Source organism: Jaculus jaculus, chromosome X, assembly GCF_020740685.1.
Source record: "Jaculus jaculus isolate mJacJac1 chromosome X, mJacJac1.mat.Y.cur, whole genome shotgun sequence".
Taxonomy (NCBI): Eukaryota; Metazoa; Chordata; class Mammalia; order Rodentia; family Dipodidae; genus Jaculus; species Jaculus jaculus.
The window spans coordinates 72,577,387-72,594,699 of record NC_059125.1 but is presented as its reverse complement, the minus strand read 5'-3'; the positions used below and the strand labels follow the sequence as shown (position 1 = coordinate 72,594,699).

The 17,313-nt window shown below is 36.0% G+C and overlaps 1 protein-coding gene across 1 annotated transcript in view; it reads right to left on the bottom strand.

The window, feature by feature from the left end:
* LOC101604224 (sodium/hydrogen exchanger 2-like) overlaps positions 1-17,313 on the bottom strand; it is a 132,616-nt gene that overhangs the window by 43,088 nt on the left and 72,215 nt on the right. The window contains exons 10-11 of the mRNA XM_004669608.2: positions 13,881-14,015; positions 1,925-1,979 (exon numbers count right to left, since the gene is read on the bottom strand). Of these exons, the coding sequence (XP_004669665.2) occupies positions 1,925-1,979; positions 13,881-14,015 (190 nt within the window). The remainder of the gene's footprint in view (positions 1-1,924; positions 1,980-13,880; positions 14,016-17,313) is intronic.

Genomic DNA, 17,313 nt, shown 5'->3' with positions numbered 1-17,313 from the left:
AGGTGTAGTAGTTACCTTGTCATTGCTGAGACAAAAATCCCCAACCAGAAGCAGCTAATGGAAGGAAACGGTTTATATTGGCTTATAGTTTTAAAAGGAAGTTTCATTATTCTGGGGAAAGCATGGCAGAGTAGACAAGCTGGGGCATCACATCCTGTCATAGCATCAGAAAAGAAGTAGTCTGAGTGAACTCACTATCACTTACAGGGAGGCTGGGCTATAAAATCCCAAGTCCTTCCCCCAGTGACATATATCCTCCAGCATGGTTTCACCTGATAGATATCAAGTATGAAGCTTAATCACAAATGCTTGAGGCTATGGTGAACATTTTCCATTCAAACTTCTACAGTACTCCATATGTGTAGAGACTTTTTTTTTTTTTAATTTCTTCTGGATCTTCCAAGTTTTGGAATGCTTTCAAAGTATCCCTTAAGTGTCGGGAGCCATTTTGGCTGGACTTGTATCCATAGCCCTGGGCTTCTGGCAGCAAGACATTAGCAAAACTATAGCAGCCTTCCTGCAAGTAAGATTGTGTATCTGCAGTGTCAGGAAGCTGTCTGGCAGCAAGACATTTAGCAAAACTATAACAGCCTACCTGTAAGCAAGATTAGGTATCCTCAGCCATTTGGCTGGTCCTTTGTACTGAGAAATGATTGAAATGCAAAAACTCTGTAACAGGAAGGTTTTTTGATAGGAACTTGTAAAGCTCATAAAATCTTTGTCTATGGAAAAACTGTTTGTAAAAAGATACAAAAAGGGATGCTGTGAAATAAACCATGTCTTCAGTCCTGGCTTCAGGCCTGGACTGGAGTCCATGCTTTCACTCTTTCTTCTGTCTTTCCTTAATCCTCACTCCCCATCAGGCTCGAACCCTTTCAGCCGGCAGGCTCCAGCACTTAAGGAATCTCTGGATTTCATTAAAGTTTGTTGTAATATATTCTTTTAATGCCACATTTTACTAATTTTAATTTACTCTCTTTGGGTTAGTTTGAAGACTTTTTAATCTTATTTATCTTTTCAAGGAACCACTATTTTGACTGAATAATTTATCGATTGATTCTATGTATTTTATTCATCTCTGACATGGTCTTACTTGTTACTTCCCACTGCTCTTGAACTTGACTTGTTTTTGTTTTGCTAAGGGTGTGGGTGCATAAGTAGGTTGTTTACTTTATGTGTGTGTGTGTGTGTGTGTGTGTGTGTGTGTGTGTGTGTGTGTGTGTATAATTTTAATCTATAGACTCATAGCTATAAAATTTCTTCTTAAGACTTCTCTAGATATATTACAAAAGCTTGGGAAGGTTGTGTTACCATTTTCATTTGATTTTATGTATTTTTAAATTTACTCCCTGAATTTTTTCCAGTGACCCACTGGACATTCAAAAGTTTATCTTCTGCACTGATGAGATGGATCTGCAACATAGGCACTTGCCTGCAAAATCTGATGACCATGGACTTAATTCCCCAGTACCCATGTAAAGCCAGATGCACAAAGTGACACAGGTGTCTAGACATCTGGAGTTCATTTTTCGTGGTTGGAGGCCCTGGCATGCCCATACATACCCTCTGTGTCTCCTTTCTCTCTCTCTCTGTTTCCTTCTTTCTGTGCCTACAAATAAATACATATTTTTAAATGAATGTATCATTGAATTGATTTCAACTTCTAATTATTTTTAGTTTTATTTAACTATAATAAGATCTCAGAAATTATTTTGATAAATTTGTATTTTTCAAGACCTGATTTGTGGCTTAGAATGTGGTCTACTTTAGATAAATTTCCATAAGCTGCTAAGAAGAATCTATATTATATATTGGTTAAATGGACTGTTCTATATATGACTATTAATTCATTTTATCTGTGTGATAATGTACCTCTGAAATTTCTTTGTTGATTAGTAGTTGATTTGTAGTTTAGCTGACCTACCTAAAGACAATTTTGAAATATCGAAGTCATCCACAATTATTGTATCAGAACCTATCTAAGATTGATGCCCATAAGTGTTTTTATGTGAAACTTGAACCCCAATATTCAGTGCATATATTTCCATATGGTTTATAGCTAGACATTTGTACAGTGCTAAGTTTTAATTGTTTCATTTTTAATATGTAGTAGCTTTCTTTATCTTTACTAAGTTTTGTTTGAAGAATAAGTAATTCATCAAAACTCATTTTATGAGACTACCATCACCTTAACACAAAACAAGACAAGGATGCAATAACAAAATCAATAGGCAAATATTCTTAATGAATATACACATAAAATTTTCAACAAAATTACTAGCAAATTGAATATAATAATACATTAAAGATCATAATGGGGCTGGTGAGATTGCTTAGTGATTAAGGCATTTCCCTGCGAAGCCTAAGCAGGCATGTTTAAGTCTCTAGGTCCCATACAGTCAGATGCACAGTGATGCAAGTGTGCAATGTCACACTTGTGCACAAGGTGCACATGTGTCTAGAGTTTGGTCATAGAGACTGAAAGGCTCAGGTGCCCCAATTCTCTCTCCTTCTTTCTCTCTTTGCTTCTTTCTCTCTCTCTATCTTTCTCTCTCAAAAATAAAAAAATAATACTTTAAAAAATATAATGCCCCATTAATAATTGACATTCATCCTAGAGATGGAAAAATCATTCAACACATGCAGATCAGTATATAATATATGCTACAGCAGAATGAAGAACAAAATACATTGTTATTTAAATAGATGGAAAAGAAATATTTAGTAAACATGCTGAAGAAATCACGCATAGATGGAAGGTTTCTAAATTGGATACAGCCCATTTATAATGAACCAGTACCTGAAATCATACTGAACTGGTAAAAGCTGAAATCTTTCTCTCAAAAACCTGACAAAAGACAAGAACGTCCACTTTTGTCACTTTTATTCAACTCAATACTAGAAATTATGGCCAGAACTCAGGAAAGATAAATAAATTAATGGTACACAAGTAGGAAAATAATTTGAATTGTTTCCATATGAAGATAGATGAATATATACAGAGAAAATGCAAAAGACCTCAACAAATTTATTCCTAATAATAAGTGAACTAAGCACAATTGCAAGACATAAACTCAACACATGAATAACTATTTTGCTATAATGCAGAACAAATTATCAAGAATAGAAATCAAGAAAGCAATTCCATTTACACTAACTATGAAAATAAAATACCTAGGGATAAATTTAAACAAAGAAGTTATCTATCTCTATAATAAAAACTATAAATGCTTATGAACATATTGGAAGAGCAAAGAAAATAATGAAAATAATCTCTGCTTTCATTGGAAGAATCAATATTGTTAAAATGGCCATACTACTCAATATGATGTACAAATAAAATGTTTTCCTTACCTAGACACCAAGCAAAAGTCTTCACAGAATAAGAATAATATAAAAACTTACATGGGAGCCAGGTGTGGTGTCATGCATCTTTAATGCCAGCCTTTGGGAGGCAGAGGTAGGAGGATCACTGTGAATGTAAGGTCACCCTGAGACTACATAGGTCAGTCTGGGCTAAAATGAGACCCTACCTCAAGAAAAACAAAAAACAAAACAACAAAAAAAGAACTTACATGGAACCACAAGTCAACCCTGAATAGCCAGTCATTTTAGTAAAAAAGAACTAAGTAGGAAGCAATACACTATTTATATGAAAGTGTACTCCAAAGTTGTTATACTCAAAACATACAGCATTTGCACAAAAGGAGACAATTTGGACAATTTAACAGATTAAAAAACCTTGAATTGAATCTATGTATCTATGAAACTGATTTTTTGTTGTTGTTGTTTTTTTGTGTTTTTTTTGAGGTAGGGACTCACTCTAGCCCAGGCTGAAATTCAACCCCCCCAAAAAAATGCGTAATAGTCATACTTGTCTTTAAGGGATGTATACAAATGGTCAGCAGGTTCAAAATCATCAACATCATTAATCACCAAGTAAATGCAAACCAAAACCACAACATATATAACATTCCAATCTAGCATGAAAACTGACTTTTACGAAAATATCTAAAGATATTAGGTGCTGCCAAGAATATGGAAAAAGGAAAAACATAGTACACTAATGATAGGAATGTACTTCAGTAAAACCATTTGGCAAAATGTATGGGAATTCCTGAGCCAATAATAAACATACATACATACATACATACAATCAATCAGTATGTTGAAGACACATTATTCACAATAGTCAAAATTTGAAAATAACATGTCTAAAAATTATAAATAGATGAAAAATGTGGTATATAATGCATTTGATATTCACCCACAAAAGGATGCCATTGCCTCACATAAGATAATATGGGTTGAAATGAGATCATTACATTTGATGAAATAAACCAAGCATAGACAGACAAGTACCACATGATTTCACTCATAAATGGGATTTAAAATTTTTAAATTTTTAATCATGCAAAAGTTTAGTAGAATGGTAGCATTGGGAAACTAGACAGAAGAGAGCCTCCGGGAAAGATTTACCATGAGCAATTAGTTATAGTTAGATAGCAATAAGAACTTTTGGTATGTGATTGTATAGTAGGTTGACGATAAATTATAATATATTACATATTTCAAAAAGTCAGAAGAACATTTTCTGTATATTTCTACCACAACAAAAATACATATTGGAGTACATGCATATGTTTGTTTTGTTTTGAGAGTTATATAACATATACATTCATTAAAAATGAGATATGGTATTACATATGAATTCAAATTAAATTTTTAAAAATATTCTGGTAAAAAATAATGAGGGCTGGTTAAGGTATTTGTCTGCAAAGCCAAAGGATCCCAGTTCATTTCTCCAGGACCTACATAAGCCAGATGCACAAGGGTGCACATGCGTCTGGTGTTTGCAGTGGCTGGATGCCCTGGCATGCCCATTCAATTTCTCTCTCTCCCTCTCTCTCTGTCTCTCTCTCTCTCTCGCTCTCTCTCAAATGTGTGTGTGTATATATATATATATATATAATTTTTTTTTCCAAGTGTGGTAGCACACACCTTTAATCGCAGGACTTGGTAGGCAGAGGTAGGAGGATCACCATGAGTTCAAAGCCACCCTGAGACTACATAGTTAATTCCAGGTCAGTCTGGACCAGAATAAGACCATACCTTAAAAAACCGATATATATATATATATATATATATATATATGCCTTTTTTTTTAAGTACATTGTGCACCATTCTCTCTGTGTCTCTCTCTCTCTGGCTCTTTCTCCCTCTGTCTGTCACTTTCAAATACATTTTCAAAAAAGTGCATTGCAATCAATACACACCAAATATATTTTAATTGTAAAGATGAATAAAAATCACTGATATTATCTTATTGGATTATTTAACTTAATAGTACCTTTATTAATGTCACAAAATGGAAATCTAACTCTTCTTCTGTCTCAAGCATTGCTTAAGTTCTCATTCAAGCTTTAAGTAGATTTAAAAACATTGTACTTCTGATATTTATTTGTCTGTCTTTATAATCCAAATTCTAATAGTTCCATCTTGTGGTGAAAATTAGAATAGGTTTATGTGTCTTGTACATTTTTAAGTTATTTTTATTTGTTTATAAAATCTACAGTGACAAAGTAAAACTTAAGAAACTGATATCCCAGAAATATTTAAATATAGTTTCCTATACATAAAAATTCTGCAACTAGCAAGAAAAAAATGTGTGTAGTCAAATCATTCAGAAAAATGTGGTTTATATAAGAAAAAGGGACAGTAATAACACATAGGAAGTGCTTGGGTCCTTTGCATCTCTTGAGAAAGTGAGGAGAAAATGGAACTGTATGATTGAACTTCAGGCATGAGATTAGGATGCTGGGTCATGATATATGAGAAACTGAATTGTGGAATTCTTTGCAAAATGAATTATATAAGCACAGTCATTAATTACAGACAAAATGAATGAAATGCCTTTTAGAAAGAAGAATTTTATGGTACCATTGCCATTTGGGGCTAGATTAGTGTTTCCCACCCCTTTGATGCCCTCCCCTCCCTCCCTCCCCATCTCTCCTAGTGTCTAGTCCATGAGATGCTTGCTGGATATGTAAGGTATCTTGGGTAGATTAACGTTAGGTGCTGTAGATGAGTGAGAATAAGTGGCGATTTTTTTTTTTTCTGTGATTGGCTAAGTTTACTGAGGATGATCCATTCTAGGCTCAACCATTTTTCCTCAAATTTCTTTGTGTCATTTTCTCTTACTGCTGTATAGAATTCCTTGGTGTAGATATACCACATCTTAGTTATCCATTCTTCTAGCCCTTAGCTATTACGAATTGTGCCACTACAAACGTGGTTGAGCAAATCTCTCTGGCCTGTGGTTTGAAGGTCTTAGGGTAGATGCCCAGTAAGGGAATAACTGGGCTTGTTGTTATCTCTATAGTCAGCTTTTACAGGAGTCTCCATATTGCTTTCCAAAGTGGTTGTACCATCCTATATTCCCACCAACAGTGGATCTCCACATTCTCACCAGCATTTATTTTCGTTTGATTTTTTGATGTTTGCTGTCCATATTGGGGTAAGGTGGAATCTCATAGTTCTTTTAATTTGCATTTCTCTGATGATTAGGGATGATGAACATTTTCTTAAGTGCATGTTTGCCATTTGTATTTCTTTCTCTGTAAACTGCCTGTTCAGGTCTTTGCCCCATTTTGTGAGTGGGGTGTTTGATTTCTTACTGTTTAGATTTTTGAGTTCTTTGTAGATTCTAGAGATTAGGCCTCTATCAGTTGGATAACCTGAAAATATTTTCTCCCATTCTGTGGGTAATCTATTGGCTTTGCTTATTGTATGCTTGTTTTAAAGAAATTCTTCAGCTTCATGTGATCCTATTGATTGAGTGACTATTTAAGATCGTGAGCTACTGGGGTTTTGTTCCGGAAGTCTTTTTCCATTTCTATATCACAGAAAGTACTTCCTTAATTTTCTTCCAGTAGTATTTGAATTTCTGGTCTTATATTGAGGTCTTTGATCCATTCGGATTTGAGTGTAGTGTATAGGGAAATGTGTGGATCAAGTTTCAGGTTTCTGCATGTGGTTATCCAGTTTGTCCAGCACCATTTGTTGAAGATGCTATCTTTTTTCCAGCCTGTATTTTTCAGGCCTTTGTCGAATTGCAGACCAAATGGCTGAACCTTCACCAGGCCCTTACAGGAAACACTTAAACCATAAGACACTGGAGAGAGTAGGATCGTGTCTAACCTAAATCTTCTACATCTTCCCTCCCTCCCTTACCCCCCTCCTCCCTAACTTTTATATATTAGTTATCTTTTTCCTCATTTTCTTAGTGGGCACTGACCTGTAACTTCCTGTACCAGCACGGGGCTATCATCCACAATGAACTTTTGATCAGAGAAACCTACAAGGTTTCCCTAAAAGAATGACAGATTTCTGTCAGAGTACTTGATGACCCATCAAAGATCAGTGGTAAGACCCTATTGCTGAAGACTCCATATGCAGCTGACACATAAAATGGAATGGCATGGCTGGAGGCCAGGAGAGAGTCAGTCCCCAGACAGTCAGCGTGTCTACTGCCAGAAGGTGCTACATGGACGAATGGGGGAAAGACCAATATCTGTCCAAGAAACTCATGGTCTAACCTACTTAGCAACAAATAACTGGTTGTGATGCCCACACAAGTGCAATAGTGGCACACAGCCATTATGGGAAACCAACTGCTCTTGATTTGGCTAACTGATCCCCTCAGTGGTACAAGACCCATAGCTGGAGCTGGGAAACAAGTCAGAACCATATCCAAACATAAGCCCACTCTCCAATATCAAGCTACCATCAATCATGGGGTACAAGAGGGCCTACACCTATTAAACTCTGTATTAAAAAAGTAAGGATTATCTTATTTGTCCTGGTGCTAACTTACTCTCCGTTGGAGATTCTTCTTCTCTTTTTCAGATAGATGCAGATCCTAAGGAGAGAGCCACCCCATCATACCTCAAAAAGGCCCCGACTGAAACTAAGGAAGATTGGCAAAACAAGCAAAGGTGCTGTTTTCCTGATGAACCAGATACCAGCACAAGGGGGAAGGAGACCAACACAGAGAAAAATCAACTCCTTCCAAGTCAGAGAGCCAGAGCCTCAGAGGCCCCCAACACCTCATCACTGAAGCAGACCAAAAATGAACCCAACATGGCTCAGGGAAATTTTGCAGAAGAGGGGGTGGAAAGTATGTCAGAGCCACATGTAGGGTCATGATATGCAGAGACATTTATCGTACCAATAACTCTGGGCTAACTCCACAATGCATGACCCATATACATCAATAAGGAGGGGACATTGGGGAGGGGGTAGGTCATGGATGAGCCTAATAGTGGTACCAAACTGCCTGTATTTGCTGAATAGAAAACTAATTAAATTTTTTTTTAAATGAATGAAATACACTGTGAAAGCAGAAAGGAGACTAAGTGGGAGGGGGTGCAAGGGAAACAGGAGAGAAGGAAAGGGAAACAAAAATTATTTGAAAATACCATAAGGAAATCTAATTTTATATGCTAAGAAAAGCTTTATGAATGATAAATAATAAGACCTCGAACCAGAGGTTCAAAAGTATGGATTGAATATATATATATATATATATATATATATATATATATATATATATATATGTAATCAGGAATCATGTTGATAGCTAAAGAGAAAACAGATGCCAATGAATAATTCTCGTCCTTTGCAAGAGGTAGATATAGGAGAAATGAACTTGGCATGAAATGTTCTAAAGGATAAATTGCTGTTGGAATGGAGAAAGAAAGGGAGATTAGAGAGTTTATACTTTTAATTTATATGGTATTTTTAAATATTTTATTTACTTCTTTGAGAAACACAGAGAAAGACAGAGAGGGGGGGGAGAAAGAGAGAGTAGAGGTATTATGTGTGTGTGACAGGGCCTCCTGCCACTGCAAATGAACTCCAGATGCATGTTCTACCTTGTGCATCTAGCTTTACATGAATACAGGAGAATTGAACCCAGGCCATCAGATTTTGCAAGCAAGTACCTTTAAGTGTTAAGGCATGTTGCCAGCCCTCATATGGTATTTTAAGTTCATATGTTGAAGCATTACTTTGAAACAAAAAGTAATGTTAGGTAAAATGTAAATAATAAAATATACATTCAGACCATAAAAAGAAATTATCATTTATCACAAACAGAAAGTAATTAGCAAACCAAAAGCAGTGACTTGCTGCTCTCAGAGTTCAAACCTAGGTAGATATAAGGCTTATTCTCTAAAAGGTTCGTGGGAGCTGAAAGTGTTCAAAGACTAGACCAGGCTTACTTGCTCAAGTGAAGATCTGAGATGCTAACCCTGCACCCATCTCATGAATAAAATTGAAAATAGCTGCTAACAATCTTTGCCAGAGGCAAAAAAATTTTAAGTGGTATATCTTGGGAGACTCAAGAGCACAAACCACATAATCATGAACAGAAGCTATGGCAAGCTCCTATAGGATATGTACCTAGATGTGAGATAAGTTCAACATCACTATGAAGCAACAATCATTATCTGTGTCCAACAATTGATCTAGCTTCCAAATATTAAAAAAAAATACATGTTTTTGCCTGGCAGCTTTTTGTGCATAGGAAGTCCTATTTGACACTTATATACTAAGGCAGAAGTACCCAAGAGTTAATGTCCCTGAGAGCAGCCCTCAACCAATGACTGATATAAATTGCCTGGTAAACACCAAAGAATCCCTGAGCCTTTCTTTGAAATATGTATTTTATAACAAACTACAAAGATCCCTAGGGGAAAAGAAGAAGGTTAAATTGCCTAGAAGTGATAATTTGCTGGATAACAAATAATGCAGCTCACTGTAATTCTCTGTCTCATTTTCTCATTTCCTTTACATTGCTCCCTTGAGTTACCTATAAATATCTAAACTGAAAACTTTGTTACAGAATAAGTTCCTTTAATATCCCAAAGTAAGACATACTAATTTGGGATTGAAGTTACCGGAGGTGAAGCGGAGAAAAGCAGAATTGCTAAAAAAAAAAAAAAAAAAAAAAGGAAACAGAAAGAAAAAGAGGGAAGAGAAGTATGTCCATTTCAAAAGGGGAAAATACAGAAAGCAATGAAACCATCTTAAAATATGCATTTTATGATATTCATAAGAATTAATGAAGAATATTTATAACAATAACAAAAGAAAACAGATAGAAACTAAATACAGTATATATTACATAATTAAGAAAAAGAAAATCTTAGCTATAATGTATTGTATTGAGAAGCTATAAACATAATACCTAAGAACTGGAATCAACCCAGCTGCCCATCATTGGACAAGTGGAAATTGAAGTTGTGGTTCATATATACAATGAAATTCTTCTTAGAAGTAAGAAAGCAATGATGCAATAAAATTTGTAGTACAATTGGTGAACTTAGAACAGATCATACTCAGGGAACACACACAATCACAGAAAGACAAATGCTGCACGTTCTCACTCGTCTGTGGTTCCTAACCTGGATCAGCTTGAGTTGCTGGTATATGGGATAGGCAATGAGACCCACATAACACTGATGGAAGGATTTGGGGGAGAGAAAGGGGAGGGAAAGGGGGAATAAACACAAAACTAAACCTAAAATGAAAGGGTACCATAGAAACCTTTATCCTTGAATGTAGACAAAAAAAAAAAAAAAGATATAACCCTTAACAGTAGTATACAGGAGATGTCCAAAAATAAGGGCCCTGGAAAGAGTGGGATGCAGCCTACCCTTAAAAAAAACTTTGGCTCTTACCTGTAACAGTACCAAAATAGGTGCTACCCACATTCAACAGTTGATCAGAGAGATTTACACGGTCCCCAAAACAAGACAGGCTTCTGTCAAAGCACTTGATTACATGCTAAGGTAAAAGATAAGGTTCTGTTGCTGAAAATACCATATGCTGCTGGCACAGAACATGAAGAGATCTGGCTGGAGCTCAGAAGAGAGCCAGTCCCCAGACAGCTAGCCCATCTACTGCTGGAAAGTGCTACACCAGCTACTGGGGGAAAGTGGCCAACAACAGTGTGAATACAACAATGGCTTTCTGATTGGTTAAGATATCTGCTCAGTGCAAAGGAACCCATATCTGGAACTGGGAACCATGTGAGAATCCTATGGAGACAAAGATTATGCTCTCCAGTTTCAAGCTTCTACTATTCTTTGGCACATGGCACATGAGGAGCAAGGGGTAGAGTGGACCTGGAAGCTTGAATTGGGACTCGCTTTGGCCAAGTGGCTATCAGTATAGAAGAAGCAAAATCAGTCTGCAACAGCAACATAGCTACTGGAAGCTGTTTCCAAAAGATACTTTCTAATTGGTTGACAAAGTATTTCCTCACCATCTGCAATCTGCAGTCTCAGGACACAGCAAGTGACACTGAAACAGGAATAGCGGAACCTCCTACTCATGTTGGATTCCAGCAGACTGGCCAATAGGCTAGCTTGCTTTCAAATTCTATACCTGCATCCTATCTCTCCCTTTTTGCTTTTTCATTTTTTTCCTACTCTTTCCTTTTTCATGTTTCTCTCCCAAAGAACATAGGCTGGCAAGCATTATAGGATTTCTATATCTCAGCTTCTTGAAAGCTAGGAATAACATATGTCATTTGATTGCATATATTTTGTAAAGACATTTGTATTTCTTCTTTGGATAACACTCTGCTCAATTCCCCATGCTATTTTGAGTGAGTTTATTGATGTTTATATTGCTTAGGTTTTTCAGCTCTTTATATATTCCACACATCAAACTTCTGGCAGATACATAGATGGTGAAGATTTTCTCCCATTCTGTAAGTTTTCTAGTGACTCTATTTTTTAAATGTACAATAGCTTTTTAATTTCATGAAATTTCAATAGCTGAGCATTTGCCTAAATCCATGGGCTACTGGGGCCTTATTACAAAGTGTTTACATGGGCCTATATCTTGAAATATTCTTGCTATTTTTTCATCTACTTGTTTAATATTTTCATGTTTTATATTAAGGACATTGATTCATTTGGAGTCAATTTTTGTTCAGAGTGAGAGACAAAGATTTAGGTTCATTCTTCTATGTGTAGTTACCCAGTTTTTCCAGCACTCATTTGGAAATGCTGTCTATTCTCCATTGTGTGTTTTTGGTCCTTTGTCAATGATCAGGTGTCTGTAGTTACCAGAACTTATATCTATTCCATTTATCAATGTATCTATATTTTTTTATTTTTTTGTTTATTTTTATTTATTTATTTGAGAGTCACAGACACACAGAAAGAGAGAGAGAGAGAGAGAGAGAGAGAGAGAGAGAGAGAGAGAGAGAGAATTATGCGCCAGGGTTCCAGCCACTGCAAACAAACTCCAGACGCGTGTGCCCCCTTGTACATCTGGCTAATGTGGGTCCTGGGGAATAGAGCCTCAAACTGAGGTCCTTAGGCTTCACAGGCAAGCTTGTAACCACCAAGCCATCTCTCCACCCCTGTATCTAATTTTTGTACCAGCACAATATTGTTTTTACTACTATGACTTTGAAATACATATTGAAATCAGGTGTGGTAATACTACCTGCGGTATTTTTTTTTTTAACTGAAGGAACTTTTGACTATATAAGGCCTTTTGTTCTTCCATCTGAATTTTGAGATTAATTTTTCAATTTATGTGAAGAATGATGTGGAATTTTTATTTTAATGGAGTGAACAGGGAGCTTGCATTATCTGATAAAATCTTTACCAGCCACACAAGATAGAGGATTATATTTAAAATATATAAATCATTTATAAAAATAAATAATAAGAAAACAAATAACCCAATTAATAAATGGGCTAAGTAAATGGACAATTTGCAAAACAGTAAATAAAAATGGCCAATAAGAATATGAAAAAAATGCTCAACCTCAATACCCATTAGAGGAATGCAAGTTAAAACTGCACTAATTCTATTTTACTTCATTCAAAATGGCAGGCATTAAGAACACAATTCCTGATAACTCTGTTGTCTCATCTGCTTTATAAGATCTTCATGATTCAGACCAGATCAGACACCACTGCGCAATTTGATGAGCAGTTCTGGGAGGGAGTCTCAGGCTCTTCACAGTGGAAAAATATTATACTTATTATCATTTTTATAGTTCTTATGTTGATCTTTGGACCAGCATATACTCAGTTGCTGTTTAACTTTATCTGCTCTTACAGTGAGTTCACACTCAGGTAGTCCTGAGATAATCTAACTGTATCTGTTTGGGTTCCTCTCCAAGGCCTAAAAGTCTACAAGAATGGGAACCCACCACCCCCATGGGGATGACTAGCATGCACAACTAGGAGGGTCCCTTTGGAGGGAGGGCAGGGATGAGGGTAAAGATGGTACCAAATAACTAATAAAAAATAAGAAAATGAAAAATTTTCAAAAAAAGGTAAACTATTTGAGTTTTCCCTTTAATCTCATTTACTACTATCTCGGGTTGGATAGCTTAGTTTTTAGGTAGGAAAATTAAACTTTAAACTTCACCCCTCAGTTCAGCCACTATCATCTTCTGGTGAGTATTCAGATTCACTCTATACCTATTGTCTTCCCTATCTCCTTCTTAAATCAATATGTTTTAAGATGTGGAAATTGAAACCATAGCTCAAATTAGAAAAATTAGTGAATTATTTACTTTGTCCCCAGGATTCAGTGCACAACTGTTATGTTTATTTGTGATGCCAAAATTGAATTATTCTAGAGCTATATTCCTAATTTGTAAGTAAGGTACATTAAGTCTTCTCTTTTCCCTGATTACTAACTGTTGAAAAACTAAAGCACAAACTCAGGTAATAATACTTGTCTTTCATCAAAATTGTACTTCTCTTATTGCAGAATGATACTGAAAAATGAGAATATTATAATAGAAGAACTTGAAGGAGTCACAACTGAAGACATACCTCCTTTTGAAGCTGACAGTAGTCATATGGAGAAAGACTGAGTCGCATGTCCTTATGTCGATGGATGAGAATTTCCTTTGCCTGTTCTGCTGCTCCCATTTCTCCTGGAAGAGTGTACCTACTGTATGCTGGAGCCTAGTGAGAATGTGTACCAAGGAGATTAAAAAATTAAAGTGACAGTAATGTGAAGGAGAAATAAATGACTAAATTCTATTGATATATAAACAATACATAAGATATAATCATGTATGAAAAGTATTAAATTCTTCAAAAAGTAAGTAAAAGCAACATATTGGTACCTATAACACTGTGGTTAATTAATTTCATTTTTAAACTTATTGTCATGTTCTCTTGTTACATATTAGCTACAGAATATTTTGAAAATAGAAATAAGCAAAAAGTAATCTGTAGATGACACATCATACTATCATTAGTATAGCTACATTTTTTGTATTTTCCTAGTTGCATATTAATTTTTAGTGCAAAAATACAACTTTACTTAATAAAATGACTACACATATATATATATATATATATATATATATATACACACACACACACATATATATATATATATATATGTATATATATATATATTTGAAATTAAGCCTAAAAATACTTGAATCAAATATTAATACAATTGAAAGAAGAAGTAATAACCCTGTGATAACAGAAGCACATGTACCTTTCTTTAAACAATGGATAGAATATCTAGACAGAATACTACTAATAAAATATAAGACTTGAACACATCTAGGATCCAGTCACAGAAAACTGACATTATATAGCACTCCACAGTTCTCTTCCATAATATAATGTATGTTTGCCAAGACCAATCATATGGCAAACACGAAAACAACTTTGATATTTTTTAAAGTTGAAATCATAGATACTATGGTCTTACATGACCATAGTATTATTATGCTAATAATGAACACCAGAAGAAAGCATAGAAAATTCATAAAAATACGGGATTTTTTTTTTGTTATTTCGAAGTAGAGTCTCACTCTAGCCCTGGCTGACCTGGAATTTATTATGTAAATAATAAAGGGTGGCCTTGAACTCATGGCGATCCTCCTACCTCTGCCTCCAGAGTGCTGGGATTAAAGGCACGTGCCACCACGCAAGGCTGGAATTTTTAAAATACACTTAAACAGGGCTGGAGAGATGGCTTAGTGGTTAAGCGCTGGCTTGTGAAGCCTAAAGACCCCGGTTCAAGGCTCAGTTCCTCAGGACCCACGTTAGCCAGATGCACAAGGGGGCATACATGTCTGGAGTTCCTTTGCAGTGGCTGGAGGCCCTGGAGTGCCCATTCTCTCTCTCTCTCTCTCTCTCTCAAATAAATAAATAAAAATGAATAAAATATTTTTTTAAAAAAGAATAATTTATCACAATAATTTGGATAACCCAAGTGAAAAGGATATATTCCTGGAAACTGGCTCAAGAAGAAACTGGAAATTTGATATAAAATTAAAATAAATAAAAAGATGGAGTAAACAATGAAAAATCTCTAAAAAGACATCTCCTGGAAACAAGATGGCTTCAGAGGAGAGTGATTGAAGCCAATATGAGCTTATGACATGCACTTCCATACATACATATGTGCACATTCATGTACATGCATGTGCAAAAACACCAGCAAACACACTTTGTGCATCTATATGTGTATGTGTGTTTGGAGGAGGACACCTAATGTTCTCTCCTGGCTCTACACATATGCATGGGGCACCATGTTTACACATGCACACACATGTGCACGTATACACACACACACCATATCACACCTCCCTCACATACAAAAAGAAGTAAGAATAAGACAGGCAAGAAAACGCCAGAAGAAGTCAGAAGCTAGTGTAGATTAAACTAATGAGGCTTAAAGTAAGAAACTAACTACATAACATAAAATTAGCAAATAAATCTGTATGAAATTATATCAAAGCTATAGCAATTTATGCAGAAAATCTAGAAAATGAATGAATGATGAATGATGAATGATGAAGTGATGAACATTACTATACTAAAGATAGATTTAATTTTTTTCTTTTATTATTCCAGAGAGAGAGAAAGAAGGAGAGAGAATGGGGACACCAGGACCTTCAGCCACTGCAAATGAACTCCAGATGCATGTGCTCCCTTGTGCACACATGTGACATTGCACACTTGCATCACAGTGTGTCTGACATAATGGGATCTGGAGATTTGAACATGATATCTTAAGCGTTGCAGGCAAGCACCTTAACTGCTAAGCCATCTCTACACATCAAAGGTAGATTTTCAATGTAAAAGAAATAGCCTTATTGGAAGAAGACAACACCCCAGGCCTTCATAATTCTAAAGATGACAATGCCTAGTTCAATACATCAAAGCACATGCAACATATCCTCTTAAGTGTTATTAGGGATAGTGATTCCAATTTAAAGCTAATCCTAAATTTGTTCATTCTGAAAATATGGTAATAATTCAAGAAATGTGCCTAAACTACCCTGCCTATGCTCTATAAATGGACCAATATCCTAGATGATAGCATATCTGCTTATATTATAATGTAACGAACTTTTAAGCCTATTTTAAAGATGTATTTCTGATGAGAAATGATTCCTCTAAAGATATTACTGTTCATTTACAATGTATATTACTGCCCAAGAGCTCAGATCAACATGCATAGTAAAATTATTATTTTCATGCCTGGTTACATAGTACCTATCTTCAAGTCCTTATATAAAGGTATCTTTTTTAATTTTGAGCTTTGTTAAAGAAATTCATCTTATAAGACAATTGCTGTCATAGATATAGTATAGATGCATAAACTTCTCTGACACATCATAGCAAATTGGGAAACTTCTGGAAAGGATTGGCCATTTTAAAGGACCTTAATAAAGTGCACAATTATAGAAAGAAGTCAACATATCAGTATTGACAGGAATTTTTGGAAAAGTTGATTACGATAATCATAGATAAAGAAAATAGGAAACAGACTTCCGGTTAAGATGGCAGCGTAGGTACCACGTCAAAGCAGCCTGGGGGGGGGGGGAAACGACCAAAAAAACTCAGCAAAATACACACTTTTACTAAAAAGTGAGGTGTATAGGAAATTGCAGTGACAGCAGAGAAGTAGAAGAGAGCCAGAGCATCCAGACACCCACAGGCCGACAAAAGTGGCCCCGGCAGCTCTGCCAAACACAGCAGCAGCACACCAGAAAGCTGCCAGCCTCAGCTTGAGCTGCAGGAAAATCCAGGTGCGGGGAGCTTCCACTCGCACCAGAGCTCTCCGCAAATCAGGAAACGTGAAGGGAGAGTGACAGTGAGCAACGGAGGAGCAGACCATGAGATAGAAGAACACGTGGAACAGCTAGAGAACCAGAGAAGCTGTGGTTCCTCCCCTCCCCCACCACCTGAGCCCAGCTCCAGCGAAAAGAGCAGCGGTCCTGGGACC